This window comes from Accipiter gentilis, chromosome 33 (assembly GCF_929443795.1).
Source record: "Accipiter gentilis chromosome 33, bAccGen1.1, whole genome shotgun sequence".
NCBI lineage: Eukaryota > Metazoa > Chordata > Aves > Accipitriformes > Accipitridae > Astur > Astur gentilis.
This window is the reverse complement of record NC_064912.1, coordinates 6581549-6601731: the sequence shown is the minus strand read 5'-3', so window position 1 is coordinate 6601731 and position 20183 is coordinate 6581549. Positions and strand designations below refer to the sequence as shown.

General features: G+C 36.5%; 1 protein-coding gene across 1 annotated transcript in view; it reads left to right on the top strand.

The window, feature by feature from the left end:
• USP7 (ubiquitin specific peptidase 7) overlaps positions 1 to 19244 on the top strand; it is a 77234-nt gene extending 57990 nt beyond the window's left edge. The window contains exons 17-31 of the mRNA XM_049835568.1: positions 146 to 247; positions 950 to 1055; positions 1477 to 1569; positions 2467 to 2534; positions 3788 to 3888; positions 5269 to 5422; positions 6789 to 6856; positions 7994 to 8102; positions 8197 to 8274; positions 8623 to 8723; positions 9338 to 9437; positions 10279 to 10398; positions 11754 to 11825; positions 12766 to 12856; positions 15704 to 19244. Of these exons, the coding sequence (XP_049691525.1) occupies positions 146 to 247; positions 950 to 1055; positions 1477 to 1569; positions 2467 to 2534; positions 3788 to 3888; positions 5269 to 5422; positions 6789 to 6856; positions 7994 to 8102; positions 8197 to 8274; positions 8623 to 8723; positions 9338 to 9437; positions 10279 to 10398; positions 11754 to 11825; positions 12766 to 12856; positions 15704 to 15810 (1470 nt within the window). The 3' untranslated portion in view covers positions 15811 to 19244. The remainder of the gene's footprint in view (positions 1 to 145; positions 248 to 949; positions 1056 to 1476; positions 1570 to 2466; positions 2535 to 3787; positions 3889 to 5268; positions 5423 to 6788; positions 6857 to 7993; positions 8103 to 8196; positions 8275 to 8622; positions 8724 to 9337; positions 9438 to 10278; positions 10399 to 11753; positions 11826 to 12765; positions 12857 to 15703) is intronic.
• Positions 19245 to 20183: the final 939 nt, after the last annotated feature.

The following is a 20183-nucleotide window of genomic DNA, read 5'->3' as shown; positions in this document are numbered from 1 at the left end:
TCCGGTTGCTTCATAGTCTTTATCTTCTCCTGGTAATGGCAGCAGTCATAATTCAGACCTTTTAAAACAGAAGATCTATTTGGGCTTAATAAAAGTATCTTAGCCTTTTTTTTTTGTTTCCTGTCACAATTTTTGTTTATTGTAGGGATTTCCCCAGGATCAAATCAGATTATGGCCAATGCAAGCTAGAAGTAATGGAACAAAAAGACCTGCAATGTTAGATAATGAAGCAGATGGCAATAAAACGGTAAATATTCGATAGAGAACATTATTTCTGTATATCACCCATGATTTTTAGTTCTCCTTAAGAATCTGTAAGTTTGGGACATCAGATTTTTCAAGGTTTTAATCTAACCTGTATCTGGTAAAGTTTGATGCTTGAGAAGACTTGAGATTTAGTGGATTGATTTGGATAGGAGGGAGGAGTGTGGTGCATGATTTTATTTCCATGAAAAAAAGTATGATCCTGATTTTTATGGTATATTTCAAACAGAAATGTCTTTTTTGAGTCCTCCATTATTTGGGCAAAACTCTGGATTTAATGAAATGTGTTGCTTAAAATGTAAAACATTGTGTCTAAATACCACAGAAAACAGTGACTGGTTTCACTGTCCAGTTACTTCTAAAATGAAGTAATTTTCTTGGCATAATAAAGCAAGCTGTAGGTATATTTTTAAAATGAAACAGAAATAGGTCCATTTTAAATAAAAGCTATCATTTGTGCTTCATTAAAACTTTTTTGGTGGTTTTGTATCTGTCATTGTTTCTCTTAATAAACTTCATAAACTTCCTGTCATTAATGCAACTAAAAAAAAAAACCCCAAATCAAAACCATCATTCTCCCACTCATAGAATGTCATAAAGTTCTTTTATCTGATGAAAATGCAGGTATCAGGTTATATTATATTCTCCAGAGACTTTTTTTCTTCTTCCACATCTTTCTACATAGATGATTGAGCTCAGTGACAATGAAAATCCATGGACAATATTTTTGGAAACAGTAGATCCAGAGATGGCTGCTACTGGAGCAACATTACCCAAGTTTGATAAAGATCGTAAGCATATATGCTAAAACTTGAGTAAATAAAAAATACTTTATTTTGGGTATATTTCAGAAAACATTGTGCGCTCCTTTTTTCAATGATGACACTGATGTACCCATTAAATGACAGTGCTGAATTTAGATTCTTCTCATGCAGTTTTTCCCCTCATTTCTCTCCAAGTGTAAAACACTTCACATTTTTCATGTTTTTAGAATCACTGAACAAATTTATATATATATATACGTACATATATATAGTTGATCTATAAAAATTCACCATTTAAGAATATTTTAAGGGCATTAATCAAATTAATAAACCAAAGACACACCTTTGTTACTGTTTAAAGAAAAACGTCTAGGTGATCTCCCCCCTGCCATCCTGATATACTCAAATAAGCCTTACTTAAAATTAAATCTTGTTTCTTAATTTGTAGACGATGTAATGTTGTTTCTGAAGATGTATGATCCGAAGACTCGAAGTTTGAATTATTGTGGACATATCTACACACCTATATCCTGTAAAATACGTGAGTTCTGAAATTCAGTTTCATTGTTATAATTCAAACTTTTTGAAGACAATAGATTGTATATATTTTTTCTTTTAATATTAGTTTTATCACTGAAATAAAAGGCAGGCCACCGAAAGAAATTCTGATTTCTCCCAGCACCTGATAGTTTTCTTCCCTGTGTTGTGTCAGTGAAACTTTCTGCGATGCTGAGAGTGTTGCCTTAATACACTGTTGGCTGTCAGTTAATTTTTTGTTACAGGTTTGCTGTATTTGCCAGGTGTTGCTGAACATAAACAGATGTTTCAGACTTGCTGTAAAGCTTTGTGATTTGATACTGCTCTCCAGTTTGGTTTTTTCCTTCTATTCAAGGGTTTTTTTGTGAAATGTATTTCTGCAATAGCTTTTAAAATAACTCTTCTGTAACTTTTCACTGTGGTAGCATAAGAGCAGCTGCTCAGACTGAGTTGGGCATAAGCCTTGGTTTTCATATGGGCCCATTTAAAGAATTCAGCAAATGTCCACTAAGTAAAAATATTTCAATTCGTCATTTTGAATGTCTCAATTTGTTGACTTATGTATATGCTTTCTAATTCTGTATTTTAGTTGTCTTAATTTCTTTTTTTCTTTTAAAGAGATTAAAATTTTACTCTGGGGAAGGAACAGTGTTACTTCATCCTCTGATCTTGGGTGGCCTTGCACATAATTTTATTGTTGTTCAGATGAAGTGGAAGGAAACCTTAAAGTCTGTCACTGGGTTGAATGTCAGTGTGGGAAGCTTTAATCTGGAAGACTCTCTTTCTTAGGCATTTAAAAACTATTTATCCAGGGTAGAAAAATAGGTTATTTGCTTTTTGCATGAGGTCTCACTAGCAGTTAAAGTGCAACGCATTTCACATTCCTTTCCTTTTCCAATAGGTGACTTGCTTCCAGTTATGTGTGAGAGAGCAGGATTTCCACAAGAAACTAACCTTATCCTCTATGAGGTTTGGATTGATAGAATTTTTGTAACATTTTTGTCTTTTACATGCTATAACTAGAGAAAAAGAATCTTTATTCAGTTAAGAAAAGGTTGCTCATAACAATTGTAATTTCTAAATCATAAGCACTCTGTAACCTGTAGCTTTGAAGTCTATGGTGCTGCAAGAGAGTAGCAGCAGATATTTAACTTCAAAACAGATTTAAAATTAAAGAGCTAAAGGTGTGAGGCTTTAAAAATAAAAAATCTCTATATGAAGTCCTACATAAGCAGCGTTGCTGAGCTAAATCTGTGCATATCCTCTGAGTCGCAGTGTTAGAGGAGCTAATGCTGCTAACGTGATTGGTCATTGTATCTTCAGTGCCCCCCTTAGACAGCAGAGTTGAGAAAATGTTGCATCTTCCTTCCTTCCCTAAGTTAGAAGTCAGCAAACAAAATACTGCAGCCTGCTAACATGTTTCTGCCCAAATACAGAAATAGTAAATCTTTATAACTGCTGTGTTTATTGAGTGATGAAGATGTAGATCTTGCCAAGGCAAAGTCCTTGCTATAGTAAGAACGAGGATTTTTTTTATTGTTTTTTTTGTTTTTGTTTTTTTTTTTAATTGCAATTTTTGTTAGTAGTTGTGCTGCTCTCTCTGGTGGTTCTAGGGGAGCACGCACACTTCCATCCTAAAAAGCAGAACTGTCAGGTACTACTACTCTGTGCAAGTCAGGGTTGCAGTTTGATTCTGGTTTGTTTAGACAGGTCTTTTGATCCCAAGAGGTCAACCTACAGGTATAAATACGTAATACGGATATAGATATTTTATAATATATGCATATTTAATATGTTGTGGTTTTGTTTTTTTAAAAAAAGACAAGTGAATTGCTCTACAAAAGTTCTGCACTTATAAAATAAGTGAGCATAATCAGTGTTCTTCAAGCTTCCTGGAAGCTGCATCAGTAGAAAATTAATCTCTGAATTTTGGAACGTTTTCAGTGCGAACATGATAACGCTGAATGGTAAAATACTTCTGAAAATTAAGGTAACTTGAGTGAGACTGCAAAGGTAAAAATGAGCAGGCAGCTTTATCAATAGCAATTAGATGTATCTGGACCTTAGCTAAAATTACATTTAGTTTGCATATATATCTCGATCCACTAGTTTCAGTTGAAAGAAGATTCAGGTTACCTTATCTGGTTATGTCTTCACTATTGTGACCTTTATTTTTGTCTTTTGCTGATTCTGTGATCAACAATTTTTGTTCTTTATTGCAGGAAGTTAAACCCAATTTAACAGAAAGGATTCAAGACTATGATGTATCTCTTGATAAAGCTCTTGATGAACTCATGGATGGTGACATCATAGTGTTTCAGAAGTATGTATCTTAAGGGGCCAGCTTATCATTGCAATTAAATCACCTGGTTCACTTTGCAAATAGAACTTCCCTTAACTTAGCATTTCTAACAAGAGCAAAGTACAATTTTCCAACAGTAGACATATTCTCATTTGTTTATTCAAAGGGGAAATGAAAAATATTGGTAGTATTTTAATTATCACATGCCACATTATTTAAGGAAAAGAAAGTTTCATCCTAGTTTAGCAAACTAATAACCTGAAATAGGTCTTAATATTACCAAAGAGTGTGGTTCAGCAATGCACGTGAGTTCTGCAGCTTTTTACTTGGAGCCACTGTAACTTAGACACTGAATAGCCTTCCAGCATTTCAAATCTCAGGCTCAGTACCATTATCACTGTACAAGGCTCTTGGCTTGGAGCTCCTTTCAGCCTAGAACTAAACTAAACTGCTTTCCCTTTTTTTTTCTTTTACTCATGCTCACAGTAAGTTCCTTATTGGTCTACGGTGATGAGGTGCTCCCAATTTGCCTGAGCATATGCGACTCATAGGTGTACTGGTGCTTCAACTGGAGTTTTCTCCAAGGCAGGAGAACTCCTGCATCTTGTATCCATTAAAGGGATCTTTCTTAAGCTTGTCAGGGCTATAAATCAGCATTTCTATGCTCTCACTCCTGATGGTCACACCCAACTGTGTTGCTCTGTTTCTCTCCATGGGCTGACAGTGGGTGGAAGCCAGCTAGTCTATCTTCAGCACTCTTACCCCAGATTATGTGAGATGAATGTATTTCTCATGTCATGCCTTGGAACTCGCATTCCCTGTTGACCCAGTTGGTGTTATGCACCTTTGGCTGGCTGCTGACTCCTGGGTAAGTGCACAGCTTGTACCCTGGTGCTATTTCTCTGCTGAGAAGATAGGGGTACCAGTCAGTAGTGACCCAAACCAGCGTCTGTGCTGACTGTTTTGCTTCTGTGGTTCAAGGATTGCTATTGTACATCTGGCCTCTGTGCAAAGCCATTAATACAGGACTACATGGAAAGCTGTGGCAGCATTAGTACAGACGCACAATAATGTGCCAGGGTGGGAGGGAGGGACGACTGCTGGTAGAATGCTGCTGCGAAACGACTGGATTCAGAGTATTGCCAGATTGCCAAATGAGTGAGCACAGTGTGCGAGTGTGTTTGCCCTTGCACTGCACAGAAATACTCTGAGGTGTGGGTCACTACTGACTGTATTAGTTCTACTGTGTACGAGTGGTGGATCTTTAAAAAGGTTTCTAAACTACTTCTGTATCTCTCAACTGTTGCTGACTTACTGTAGAACATGTTTTCAAAAGCCCTAACTGCTTGTATATGTAACAATGTGATATATAACGGTATTATCATTTGTTTGCTCTTGTAGGGATGACCCAGAAAATGATAACAGTGAGCTACCAACAGCTAAAGAATACTTCCGAGACCTCTATCATCGTGTGGATGTCATTTTCTGTGATAAAACCATCCCCAATGACCCAGGCTTTGTTGTTACTTTATCCAATAGGATGAATTACTTTCAGGTATGTGTCCTGTTTGTTTCTCTGCTTTTGTTTCCTTGTTCTGAAAGTAACTGCTGTGCTAGTTCGCAAGTGCGTTATACGTACTTTTAGAAAAGAGTAGATCTGTTCTTGCACACTTCTTGCATTGTGGTAATGAAAAATTTAAGGAAGCCACTAATGCTTGTGAGAAGAAAGTACTCTAAAAAAACCCAGTTTTATTAATAATGAGTTATTTGACAATAGGATTCTGGATATGCCATTCTGCTCAGTCAGGGAAATGATATTCTAATGAAATTATGCGTTTGCTTTCTAAGTGACATGTAAAACTTGCTCACTTATTTAGCTGTTAAAAGGAAAATACCTTGGGAATCTAGTGATACCTATTTTCTGCTTGTAATATCACCAACCATATTCATTTTATAGACCAAACTTCATTGCTTTCTTCAAACAATGCTGTTTAATGCTCAGTGGCACTAACAGATCAAACCTGTGGTGTTCATAAAGTGTAGCTGGGGGTGTCTAGAAGAGGAAAGCTGGACAGTGAAACTTTAAAATAAAAAAATAAAAAATAAAATAAGGTTGGTGTGATCTATCAAGAGCCTGAGTAGTTTTGGCTCCCTACAGTTCTCCTGCAGTTGCTTTTGTCAGAAAACCCAGACAGTTTATTTTCTGTCACCAAAGGCAGGAACTTTGAGCACCTGCCTACGCAGGGGAAGTCATGGATGACTTTTGCTATCCTGTTCTCATTGTCTGTTTTTCAGCAACTCACTTTCTTTTATTTCATTTTCACTTGTAATGTAAGTTTTTATAGGGACTGCTTTTTTTTGGTGAGGGAAAAATAGACAGGGAATCCCCATGCTTTTAGTGAGGCAGTGACATGAAATATACTGATGAGAATAATGTGGTGATATTACCCACCAAACTAACTTCCTTGGAGTAAATTAAAGAATAGTGGGAATTTTCAAAGAGCAAGTCTTAATTATTTTTTCACTAATACTATAATGAAAAACAAAACAAACAAACAACCCCCCCCCCAACCCCACACCAAAACAAACAAAAAAGCAAACAAAAAAAACCCACCCCAAAACAAAACCAAACCAAAAGAGGAGTAGAGCTATTGTGGATTTTGTGGCCTTTTGGTGACAGTGATTTATTGTAATAAAACAGACAGTCTCTCCCCCCCCCCCCCCCCCCCCCCAGCTTATTCTTTGTCAACTGTTCAGAAGCTAAAGATGCTAGTTTATTTTGCCTTAGAAGTAGACATAGTGCGTCTCTCAGAATTTCAGTAGCATAATGTTTTTGATGTGTAATGAATGACTGTATGGTTGTAGAGCAATGTCATAATTGTCTGAAATAATTCAGAACTTACAAAAAAATTTATTTGCAGGTTGCAAAGACAGTTGCGCAAAGACTTAATACGGATCCAATGCTATTACAGTTTTTCAAGTCCCAAGGGTAAGATGAATATCCTTAGTGTTCTGTGTCTAAACTATTCTTTAAAATACTTAGCCCAAATACTTGGCCTAAGTATAGATAGGTAGCAGTTACTTGGTGGCTTTTTCCCGGTTGTTAATTAATTCTTTACCAGTAAAATGTTAGCATTCTGGCATGCGCAGCAAGTTGCATAGACAGTTTTAAGTATTGCAACAGCTGGCTCTAGAGCCTCAAAGAATTGCACATTTTAGAAGAGTGCTAGTAGGTGTCATTGAAAAAAGATGCATTTTTAAAGGATCATTGTTTAAATTTCTAAAATCATTAATTCAAAGCCTTACTGTATGGGACAAATTATTAAGCTAATGCAAGTGCTGTTAAAGTGAATGCAGAGTTCTGGAATGGAGGAGAGCAGAAACAAGTGCACATAAAAGCAGGATTTTTGCTGATTTTTACAGGTTTAAATGCAGGAGTTGCTTCACTGATTTTTCCCCCACCTCCCCCAAAGTCTGCAAATGAGGTTTAATGAAGATGATAATGATCTAACAAATTCACAGCTGCTAAAAGGGACATTTCTGGTTGAAGTGCTGTTCTCAGGCACAGTTGTGTAAAACTGGATTTGAATCTGTATAAAACTATAGCAGAGAACAGCATATTAGTTATATGTAGGAATAATGCACACACACAAATTACACCATCTTTTTGTATTCATGTAAATGTAGGTTGCTCTTTATTAACCTGTAGGTATCTCCCTTCATCATCAATGAGACTGTTGTAATTTGAGTAGCTCTTTATAGTTTACAGTGCTGTGGTGACTCTGGAATTTGCTGTGTCATATGGCTCCACAAATTAACCTTTCACAATCCAAAGCATGTGCTGCTATATTAGTAGTTTCAGAGGAATATAGGTCTGCCACCCTGCAGCATTAAAGGTGAGCTTGTAAACATCCAAGAGAGTGAACACGCACAGTGAATGGTATTTCTGTCCCATACACTCACCTGTCTTTAAAAATCACTAAAGCACTGAATATAATGCTGCTTAGGCTGTGCTAGCAATTATGTAAAACTGGAAGCCAGGAATAAAAATGTACTTGGTACTTCGATTTACTGAGCAGTGATGGATTGTAAAGAGATACTTATGTTTTTCTTTTTCCTTCTGTAGTTATAGGGATGGCCCTGGTAATCCTCTTAGACATAATTATGAAGGTACTTTAAGAGATCTTCTGCAGTTCTTCAAGCCTAGGCAGCCCAAAAAACTTTACTATCAACAGGTAAGAGTCTTTTGTTTTTATTGGTGCAAATTTAAAAAAAATAATTCTGCCCCATACAAAGTATGCCTAAAGTGTTTTTCTTTTCTTCCTTAAGCTCAAAATGAAAATAACTGATTTTGAAAACAGAAGAAGTTTTAAATGCATATGGCTAAATAGCCAGTTTAGGGAAGAGGTGAGTGAAGCTGGCTGTTACACACTTGCTATCATTTCTATGTCAAAGCTGGTATGGCTGTGATGATGGTTCACACTGTTGTCCCTCAATAACACAAAATTAGAACGAAGCTGTATCTTATGTAAAAACCCAACCAATCAACAACAACAATAAAGCCCAAACCACCAAAAAATTAAAAGAATTGTTTTGGTTCTTACAAAAATTTTGAAGCTAACATAGATGTTTACTTTAGTAATTGTTATCTTTTAAAAATGAAATTTTAATGAAGAATCCAGTGTATTCCGTGCTTTAATATGGTTGTTTACATTTTCAGGTTTTCTAACAACTTTTCTGTTTCAAATTCCATAGGAAATAACAGTATATCCAGATAAGCATGGGTGTGTGCGAGACCTGTTAGAAGAATGTAAAAAAGTTGTAGAACTCTCTGAAAAAGGTTCAGGGAAATTAAGGTAAAGCTGGAAGATTTTGATTTCTTTTATGTGACCATGTGAATTTTATGCAGAAAAGCATCCATAGAATTTAAAATACTGTGGAAACCATTAATGAAGTCTGAGACTATGTTAGAAGTAAAAAGCTTCCAGAGTCACATTGTTAAGAGAGTTCTTATTAACTATGAATATAAATTTTATATAATTATTTGTTTTGTATTTCATAAAGCTACATCCTTGAGATGCATAAGTTTCATGAATTGCATTTGTTAACTCACAATTTAATAATTGTTTCAAATTGAAGCATTTCATGCTGTTCACTTCTCAGGAGTTAAGAAAAGTGAGGTCATCTAAAGAGAGTTTAAGAAACAATCTAAATTAAAAACCTTCATCTTGTAATTGCGCATACTGGCTTTTTTTGCCATGAGCCAGAAGTGGTTTAACCTCTTGTAACTTTACAGCTTAATTTATATTAAAGACTGAATTTAAAGTTTTACAAATACAGTAGTAGCATCTGTTTACATCCTGACTACACTAATTCTTCTCAAAGTTAGAGAAAGAAGTGCTGCATTGATTTTTTTAAATATTTTTTGTTTATTTTTTTTTTATGCTTTTCCTGTTCGTTTATTTTTAAGGCTGCTAGAAATTGTAAGTTACAAAATAATTGGTGTCCATCAGGAAGATGAGCTGTTAGAGTGTTTGTCACCTGCAACAAGTCGAACGTTTCGAATAGAGGTAAATATTACTTTCTTAAAGAAACTTTAAAACTTGACTTTGAGAGAAGAAACTCTCCAGTGGTAATTCTCCTTTTCTGGATTCTGATTTTCAAATACTCTGATCTTTGCAGCAAGCTAGATTACATGATAATATATATGTATTTTTAAAGATAATACTTCTAAAATTTTTCCTCTGTTCCATCTCTTTACCTATAATGATGTCATTCCTTAATTTTTTATGTATGTTTATTGTAACAATACAGGAAGACTTGGCAAGGGCTTGCCCATAGGACATTTGCTGCCTTAGCAATAATTCCAAGGTTGGTTTGAGGACTTGTGATATAAATGTTTATTCTTTGAACCCACTTTCATACTCTAAACTTAAGTATTCTAGAAGACTTTCTTTCCTTTCCTGTTAAGTTTGAGCTTCTTGAGCCAAATTTTGATATTTAGGTGATTTTTTTTCCTAAACATTTCATCATTCAAATCTGGTAACTTGCCTCAAAGATCAGAAATTTAAAAACAGAAAGTTTCCAGTGTAAACTATACTAAGGAGATGACAAGAGGTCTGTGATACTGCTATCAGCTACTACTACAGCTGATAGAAGATTTCATGTCCAAAAAGCCATTTGAGGAAGCTGGGAGAGCATTTACTGAATCAGGGAAGCTGAAATGCTGTCATGCCAGGGATGAGTGACTCTTGTAAAAAGACTGTCAAACAGCATGGTGGTTTTAATTGTTTTTAAATAGATCTGTTTTACATCAGTAACAGTACATCAATTATGCTTTTAGTTACTTAATAAGTTACTTTTTGGGGAAGTTTTAGCTGATTGCAGTCATAATTTTATGTTTGGATCTAGGAAATTCCTCTGGACCAGGTAGATATAGATAAAGAAAACGAGATGTTAATCACAGTGGCACATTTCCACAAAGAGGTTTTTGGGACATTTGGAATTCCATTCTTGCTGAGGATACACCAGGTACAGTATGCCTCTTTTTCTCCCCATGGGATTATATTGATGATGTTTTCTTAAAGCACTGTCAAAGAAATTAATATAAAAAGTATATAGGAAAGTACTGCTCCTCTATAAAAGGGTTCTGCCCCATATATGCCTTTTTACGGTTAAATCATTTAGCATCTCAGTTATCTTTTGCAAATACAGATTTAGTATTTCAGTGAGCCTGTGCAACATCTAGAAAGTATGCATTGAGCATCAGCCAAGGACTTGAAATGCTATCAAAGCAATACTACCTCCTTCCCCAAAGCCCTGCAGATGCCCACCCCCACAAAAAAACAACAAACTAGAATCCTGTTTCTAATACCACTTAAGTAATTGTGATGCAGACTTGTTGGCAAAAGTGGCTAGGCCATGGTTGCTTGGCTTCTGACTGAGACACATGATTACGAAAACCAAGTTAGCTTTCTTCAACATTTTCTAAGATGACTTTGCATTTTATAATGTCTGTAATTTGATGTGCTTTATCTTCTAGGTCTGGAATTTAATACAAAAGTGAAAGCTAATTTTGAAAGCTTAATTAAAATTCTTAAGTTTTTATGTGGTGCTGCTCCAGCTGAATGTCACACTGATTCTTTTAATATCAAAGTATATTTGTGGGGGCAATTAGTAATTTGCTTCTAAACTTTTTCTGGTTCATATATGTTAGTTTGTATGAAAACTACCTACTTTTCTAAAAGTTTTGGAATGAGAAATACGTCTGCATCTCTGCATCCCATAGAACTCTACTATATTTCCATATTTTTGACCAATGTAGAGTAAAACCTGTGTGTTGATTTCTGGTGGAAACCATTTGCACTGACTGCATTTCCCTGTCTATGACAATTGATACATATTATTGATCTTTATGTTGATGGTATCCATCACTTTTGGGGGCAGTTTACATACACAGCATGCAGAAACATACTATAAAAAGTTACTAATTGAGGGGGAGCATCACAGGTGTAGAGGTTTTAAAAAGTAATATGCTTAGAAAGGATATGTAAAATTTTTTTCCCAAATGCCCATTTTGCTGCTAATCTTCTAACTATGTTTCTTAACTTTAACCTGACTTGCACAAGCCATTAGCAGTTCTTGGTCGATTTATGGGACAGTTTGCATAATGATGAATCAGTAAGACTTAAAGTTGCTGAATTTATAGCAACTGTTTTATGTTGTTATTCCGTATGGTAGTGAATGATGTTGATACTTGTGTAATTCTGTAAATAACTGAGAGATTAATGCACCATATTTCAATGAAGCTTGAAGCAGGAAATACTAACAGCATCCTTTTTTTTCCTAGATTTTTTTGACATTAAAAATCTTGTTGTAATTATTAGGGTGAACACTTTAGAGAGGTTATGAAGCGGATTCAGACAATGCTGGACATACAAGAAAAAGAATTTGAAAAGGTAATGTCAAGTTGGGAGAGATTTTATTGCTGATTGTGGACCGTAAATGAGTTTATTTTAAGAAGCTGGAACACCACAGATTTGTGATAAGTGTAAATTCTAATCAATGGAATAGTTGCTTGACTTAAATAGTGCTTCTTCTGGGAATAATCAGGTAGGGTGTGTAAGAGTAGTATTTCTGTCCTCCTTCAAAAGAGATATTTGGCAAAACTTTAAAGTAACCTAGAAAAGTTTACATGCTGCAGGACCTCTAGAGGCCACCCACTTCAGGTTCCTGCTCAGAGCAGAACTAGTTTAAAGTTAAGTCAGGTTGCTCAGGGTTTTACCTAGCTGCAATTTGAAAACTCCCAAGGATGGGAATTCTGCCACATTCTGGACACTGTATTTTAGAGCATTACCACTATCATTGTGAAGACGTTTCTCCCCCCACCCCCCTTGCATGTAATCAGAATTTCTCATTTTGCAGCTTGTGGTAGTTTATCTGTTGTCCTTTTGCTGTGCAGCTCGTTGAGAAGAGTCTGCTTCTGTGTAACATCCTTCAGTTGGTGGAATACTAGATGCCCCTTGTTAGCCTTTTCTTGTCTGGGCTAAACAAACCCATTTCCCTTAGCTTCTTGTATGCCATGGGCTCCAGCCCCCTAACTGTCTCACAGACCATTGCTGGACTTGCTGCAGTTGGTTGTTGCCATCTCTTTTTCCCTGGAGGGCCTGAACCTGGACACAGTACTCCAGATGCAGGTTCATGATTTCCTGAGCATTCATTTTATCCCATTATCCAGGTTGTTGATGAAGATTCTAAACAGGATTGGCCTTTATCAGTCCCTGAAGAATACTGCTTATAACCAGCTGCAAGTTAGACTGTGAAATTAGACTTGAAGGCTTTATTTTAATGTGGTATCTTACCAGTTTTGTTTTGTTTTGTTTTTTTCCCTTTTCATAGTTTAAATTTGCAATTGTAATGATGGGCCGACACCAATATCTCAATGAAGATGAGTATGAAGTGAACTTGAAAGATTTTGAGCCCCAACCTGGTGAGTTGTTAGGCAACCTGACTATTCTTTTGACCTGCTGAAGTTGCTCTTCTAGTAGTTATAATGTCATTATCCTTAACTGAGGATGCAGAGTTTGTTCTTCCAACATGAAATACATTGTATGTAGTAACTAAACAAGTATTTATATACACTTGTGTGCACACGTAACAGTGTTAAGTGTATATTTTAGTCTGAGAATATGTATTTTATAGGCATATAAATAACTTGATAATCTGTTTCCTTGTGAGTTAAAAGTCTGCATTTGAGTGACCAAATGGGTCAAATATAAGTTTAATATACTTTACAGAAGAGAGTTACGTCAGTTGCACCTTATCTATATTGTCCATCTGCTCCATTGTACGCTTGATTCTCACATTGTTATTGGAGTATGTGCTTGTGTTATTCCTAAAAAAATACTAAGGTGCATTCTCATAAGATTCTTATTTTAAGTGTGCTGCAAAGAGGTATTTGAATTCTCATGTTCATTGAAGATAATTCTTGTTCGTTCTTGGCATCTTCAATGAATCTGAAGAATCTAACAAGAATATTACATATGTGAATAGGATGCTGTTTAGATTTTCTTTTCCTAAGAGATAATTCATCAAGCTACAAATGCAGCTCTGTTCTGAATTTGTCTGTAGATGGTCTACCATCTTGTTTACTTGACTAATATATAAAGCTCTATTCTCTGAGGAATTTACACATAGGAGAAACCAGGTTAATCCTCCAGGAGTTCCACCACAGTCACCTTTTGAGAGTTCCAGTTGGGAGTGGCACCTTTGAATCTGCAGTCAGGGCTGTGTTGAAAGCCTTGAATTCATCGAGGTTTTTTCCTCCTAGCTTAGCTGAGTGCTCCTTTTTGTGAGCTGCTCTGTCTGGTAGAAATGAGATTGAGGACAACCTGCTCTCTGCAGTTCTATTTTTCTGACAATTATGACCTTTGGTATTTGTTGGCAGGTTGTGCTAGGGCTAAACTTTCTCTGGTTTTTTTCAAGCTGTGTTCTGGATTTATGTAACAGTTCTAAAGAAATCCTGTAACTGTCCATTTATTTCAAAACCTACAGTACTATTTTTCAGTACTTTGCAAGAACCTAGCAAAAAATTCCTCTCACTGGTATGTTACACAGCCAGGTTTATGGCTCATGGCTGTGAATATGAGGGGACTTGCCAAAACTTTGAATGCCTGCATCTGCACAAGTCATCCATGAGCAGAGAAATGTGTCACTGGAGGGACCTCTTTTTCTTCACTAGTTGTGAGGGGTCTCTGGGTGATGAATTTGGTGGTGGACATCTCTCCATGGACAGATAAACTCTCTCTTGTGTGCTCAGAACAGGCAGAGTCCTGATTTTATTCTGTGAGTCATCTTTCTGGGGGTGGGAAGGGGAAGGCAATAGTGTGAAACAAACTGTCGGACTTTGAGCAAAGCAGAGCCAGTATTGCCAAAACAACGTGAAAGACTAGCCAGGTAACTAGGTCAGAAGTACAGAACAGGGCAGAAATTGGAAAAGGGAGAACTTGAACTGTTTGTAGGAGTTGTAGGGAATGTGAGATGAAAGGGTTTTAATTTGAGTTTACAGGAAATTGCCACTTTGGTATAATACACTTTGATAGAATTAATTTCCCTGCCACCCCCGAAATTCTACTATGGGCTGATAATATGACACTCTAAATGCCTTCTTAGATAAGTAGTATTTCCAGGTGTGGGGCTCATGCATTTTTACAGGTACCAAATTTTAACACATGCTGGACTGATTGAACCAATGGTTTGGCATTCTTTAATTTGAGTGATGTAGCTGATGTCGATAGTGTTCCCTCTGCTTTTACAAAAGATGCACTCTAGCAATGATTGTGCTGGTGCTAACGGTGTAGAACTTCATTTCTTTCTTTAAAAGACATTCAAGTGATCTCAGCAAGATTGGCAGTTCTCTCTTATATTTGACATTGATCATTATGTCAAACAAAAAGACAAATAATTTTGATTGAAGAAAATATATCCAAAAATGCAGATGCAGGCAAACAAAAAGGTCAAGTGTTTTATGCTTTAGTGGTTGAAGTTGATGGCTTTGAATGTAGGAGTGTGCTTTTCTTGCTTGGGGGCTATTTAGTTTCTGCCTCTATCATTCACTTCAAAGAACATTTGATGCTCTGCATTGAGGACATCTTAAAAGAGAATTTCTCCCATTTGCAAGATGTACGCGGATTGTGGTTTTTCATGAAAACTACTGGTAGATAAAACCATATTGGGTTGAACAAGTGAAAAAATCTGTATGTTTTCCTTACAATCTAAATATGACTAAATTTTTTTTCTCAGAAAATAAGAGGAGGTCAGTTACATGATTTCTGAATTAACTGATTATTTGCATTTTACATGAATTTAACAAATATTCCCACTTAAACCAGGTGATAAGAATAACTTAATATGGCAGAGATAACTTACAATATGTCAAATACTATAGGTTATCATACTTATGATGATGCCTTCCTGTTTCAAACAGGCTCAGCAGTTTGGTGAAAGCTGGTACTTTGATGTGCCTGTGGCCAGAAATTGTAACAGTAGTTTTGTTGCTTTAGCACATACTTCACTGCTGTAAACTCCTGTAAGTGACTGAAGAGGAAAAAACCAGCTACCTGATCCAGAAACAGCTGTAAAATGTGTTATTGGAAGGAAAGCAGTGGTCAGGAAAGCTGCCTTGTTGGCTGTTGACTGTAGGACTGTTCTGCAGACCTCTTCTGTACCCTGTGATTCCTAGCAAACTGTGAACAGGGCACACAGGAGTAGTTTTGTAAAGGAAACTTTCCAATTTAGTCTTAAAACTTCATTATTTTTTTTCTCTTTTCTTTTCTAGGCAACATGTCTCATCCAAGGCCATGGCTAGGGCTTGACCATTTCAATAAAGCCCCAAAGAGAAGTCGCTACACTTACCTTGAAAAAGCTATTAAAATCCATAACTGACTTACTTAACCAGATTGTCAAGGCAAGGGACAAAAATAAGTGTGTGTGTGCACCTTTTTAACAACTGTAGAACTTTGGTACACGTGCACTATATCTGAAGTCTTCAGCAAGAGGATTTGCTGCTGATGTTAATTTTATTTTGTTGAGGCTGTTCAGTTTGGCTTCTCTGTATCTATTGACTGCCCTTTTTGAGCAAAATGAAGGTGTTTTTATAAAGCTTGGATGCCAATGAGAGTTATTTTATGGTAAACGTAATGCAAGGCAATTGTCAGCATAATGAGGGAAGAGTTTAGTAGAACAGTTGACATTGGCAAAATATTTGTCTGTAGTACGTTCATAGATGGCATAAGCTGGCTGGCTGCCCTTCCCGGTATGGTGTTAACCATCACTGCAGCTAGTAAGTCTTATGTTTAGACTCACATCAGATTTATTTCCTTCAGTTATACTTTAAATGACATTTTTGTGCATTTGTAAATGCAAAAAACTCACATCATCAATAAATAGCAATCTCTACTTCATTGTGTACATTGTTGGCACTTATTCGGGATTTTTGTCTCCTCCAGCTGCATAGAATCTTTTTTAATAAACTAGTTTTCGTTTAATTTAGTCACTACTTTGCATCCCGTTTTGCCAAGTGGATGCCCCAAGTCCTAAAAAGAGATATTTGGGTCTTTTTATTAAATTTTCAACCATTGATAAATACCATTGTGATTTATTATGCCATCTTCTGGCAAATAGAATGACATTCAAAAGTTGGCAAAAGCAAGTGAAAAGATTATAAATATCATTAATTTAGTTAACATGGGAAAAGATGGGGAAAACACAAGAAATAGCCTTTTAGCACAGAGGGCATGCTCACTAGTGTTTAGTAAGCTGTTGACTTTGTATAAAAAAGGAGGAAAAAAAAAAAAGAAAAAAGAAGAAAAAAAAAGAAAAAATGAAATTGTATATTTAATGAATGAACATGTACAATTTAACACTTGGAGGTTAATTTTGTTGGGTGAGTCTGCAAGTGAATTTCACTGATGTTGATATTCATTGTGTGTAGTTTTATTTCAGTCCCCAGACTGCTTCCTTTTATTTTGGAGCTAATGCCAGCTGCGTGTCTAGTTTTGAGTGCAGTAAAGATAGAATCAGCAATTCACACTTAATTTTACATTTTTTTCCAGTATTTTATTTTGTTTCTGTAGCCGCAGTGTACAACAACTCTTCCTGTATATTGCCTTTTTTTGCTGGAAAATGTTGTATGTTGAATAAAATTTTCTATAAAATTTTTTTCGGTGAGTGATGACATGGACATTGAAGAAGATTTCTCCTCTCCTTGGAAATAGAGTTTTGGGAAGTGTTTTCATTTGTGAGGTTTTGCTAAAGGTGTGGGGTTTTTTCTTAAGTGTTGACAATTGTATAACCCTCATTGGTTGTTTTGGGGAAAATTTGTGGGGTTTTGTGTTTAATTGTTTTGAGTTTTAGAGGGTTTTTGTTTGTTTGGTTTGGTTTTTTTTACCTCCTAACTAGTCACATTTGACCTTAACAAATAAAAGATTTTCCAGGAAGGAGCCATGTACAAATAAGACAAATGGAAAAATTATTTTACTAGTTTGTTTGTAAAGCTTGTAGTAGAGTCTTTGTGGTAGACTTGACTCTGCCTGCCTGTACAAAATTTTGTGGTCCAGATTCTCAAGTCTAATATTATAAATGGTGTAAAGTGAAATCTGGAGTCTCTAAAGGTAAGCTCTCTTAATAAGAGTAATAGATTCCCACCGTAATGTGTTCCCTGTATTCATAACCAAAACAGAAAGTGCTTAGAAGCTTCCCTTTCTTAGACCTATCAATAAACATGTAGTAGGGGTTGTGTACATGTGATGGCCTTTATACTTTCTTCTGAGATGGATTCTGGTGATTACCAAAAGCACCAGCAAGTATTTTTAAATAAAATATTAAGATCTATTTCATTCTTTTAGCTTTAAAGTGAATTAATTGCTCAAGTTCTAGGTATGCTTGGATTTCTTTTTAATTTATAACTTGCAGTGCTTTTAAAAGTCTCTTATTTTGTCAAGGCAAACTAGTTGTTTACCTTTTTTTTTTTTTTTGTTATCCGAGTGCATAGGTTACAGGTAGAGGGAAGTGCTTAAATGGCATGCCTTAAGTGGATAAAGTTTTCCTTTGACTTGTACTTGCATTGAACTGGTGAGAATTACACCACCATCCAAGTGGCGTTTTAACTAGTACTTGGGATCGTCTCTCCAGGCTTTTGGTAACTGTAGGATTTGTATTCAAAATATTTCTGTAAAATCAGAGACTCTGGTCAGCAGTAGTAAGCACTAAGTAATATTTTGTGAATTTAATGTTACGGTAGACTGGTACAAAATTGAGCTTGTATCTGAATGTCACTTAAGTTTTCGGATTAATTTATGGGATGTTGGCAGCTTTTAGGGAATATCTTAAGAAATCACAATACTTCAATATTTCAGAAGAAAATATTGCTAACAAAGTAAATTTTGGGTGCCTTTTGATTTTTAGATGACTAGTTTTTACGTGCTTCAGAATATGTGCTGTTCCCACACTGGTTTTGAAAAGACGATATATTAAGGTATTCTGTATGCAGTTTTCAATAACTGAAGGGTTTTTTTATGAAATTTTGTTTTGGAGCACAAGTAACTTGTTACTCAAATGTGGAAACACACACCTACGAAGAGAAGAGGAAGACAGGAGGTTTTCTCAGGTGCAGTATGTTAGTTTACTTCATTCTGAAAAATTTACAAGAGTAGCCTTCAAAATTACCATGTTTTCCATTTCTTATTCAGATTTTGGAATTACCTGGATAATAGACAGTGAATGCATTAAATTAAGTTAATGATAATATAAGCGTTAAGCAATAAGGATGTCATTTCATGGTACACAGCATCAGAGCAACATGATGTTAATGGCCCATTTGAATTCTCCCTACGAAAACAGCAAGCATTGTTCCTGTAGATTTACATAGTGCCTTTTATCCTAAAGGAGTCCAAAGCATTCTGTGAAATCTAAGCAAATCACACCGGTGACATAGTTGCCGACTAGGGAGTGACAGCCAACAAACCCACCCTTTATACAAGAAGGCTTGCTTAGCGACACCAGGACAAATCTGTGCTGCCGCAAGATGCGTCGGAGGGATCGGGCCGATGTCGTACCGCAGGACGTGCGGAGCGTGCAGTGCCTCCTGCGTACTGGATCTACCTCAGCTGCTGCCCCTCCAGAGCTGGCACGCCAGCATCCCGCCCTGGCATCTCACTGGAGCTTGGACCAGCCTGTCCTGCGGGCTCTGGGCTTGGCTGCAGGCGTCAGCGCCCAGAGCTGAGCTATGCCGTGGTTTTGCTATTTAATAACCCTTGTGAGAAATCGTTTTCTGTAGGAACTGTATATATTGTAAATAAAATAGACTAGGATAAACACTGGATTGGTGTCTTGTCCGTTCATTTTAGAAAAGATTGGGAGCAGAACTTAATAGGCTGCTCAGACGTTAGGGTGGTTTTGCTTAGATCAAAGAGATAAATGTTGGAAAATTTAGCCAAACTGTGTGTCAAGAATGACATTCATCGTGTAGGGAGAGCTGGCCAGAAGGTGAATGGTGACTTCGGTGGCAATTTCCAAGCTTTGAACTCTTGTGTTTTGTCTCAGGGGAACTAAACAAGCATTTGGATATTGAGGTGAAGAGTGTCGGTGTTTGGTGTGAGAGCGATGTGGTGTCATTTATTGTCGGTTTTTAAACCAGCCTGGTCTTTAGGGCCAGGAAAAGGGGAAAATATGTTCACGTGTGATACACCCGAATCTGCCTTCAAATCTATGCTCAACTTAATTTCTGTCCCAGGTGATGTTGAAGTTAGCTGCGTACCAAACATGGCAGAAGTTAAATTTGGTAACCACCAGGCTGAAGCTGGAAGCCCTTTTTTTCTATGAAATACCGGTTTGAACTATTGTGCCTTCAAACACTGGTGGAAAAATGTTCTGACTACCTCTGTTAAATGTCTCCTGCATATCGTAAATCATATATATAATTTCTTGGCTATGTGTATATTCATGTGTTTCTGGTTTTTGCACCTTTCCTCCTAAATGTTACCGGCTTGATGTGTTACTTACCACTACTTAACAGCAAAGTTTGCTGTCTCGCAGCCAGATTTTAAATTGAAGAAAAATCTTAACGCTTTAAAAAAAATGTGTGAAAGGGTACAAAACCTGTTGGGCTGACATCTGCATGGCTGCTTGTGGATTTAATCGTTGTGGTGTTATTTCCCATTAGGTCAGAGTCGGTTGGGGAGTTACTGGCCTTAGTCCCGAGTGAAGGCTGGGGCCGCTGCTCTGGGAATTGCCGTCGTTGCACCGCTCCCTGGGTTGAG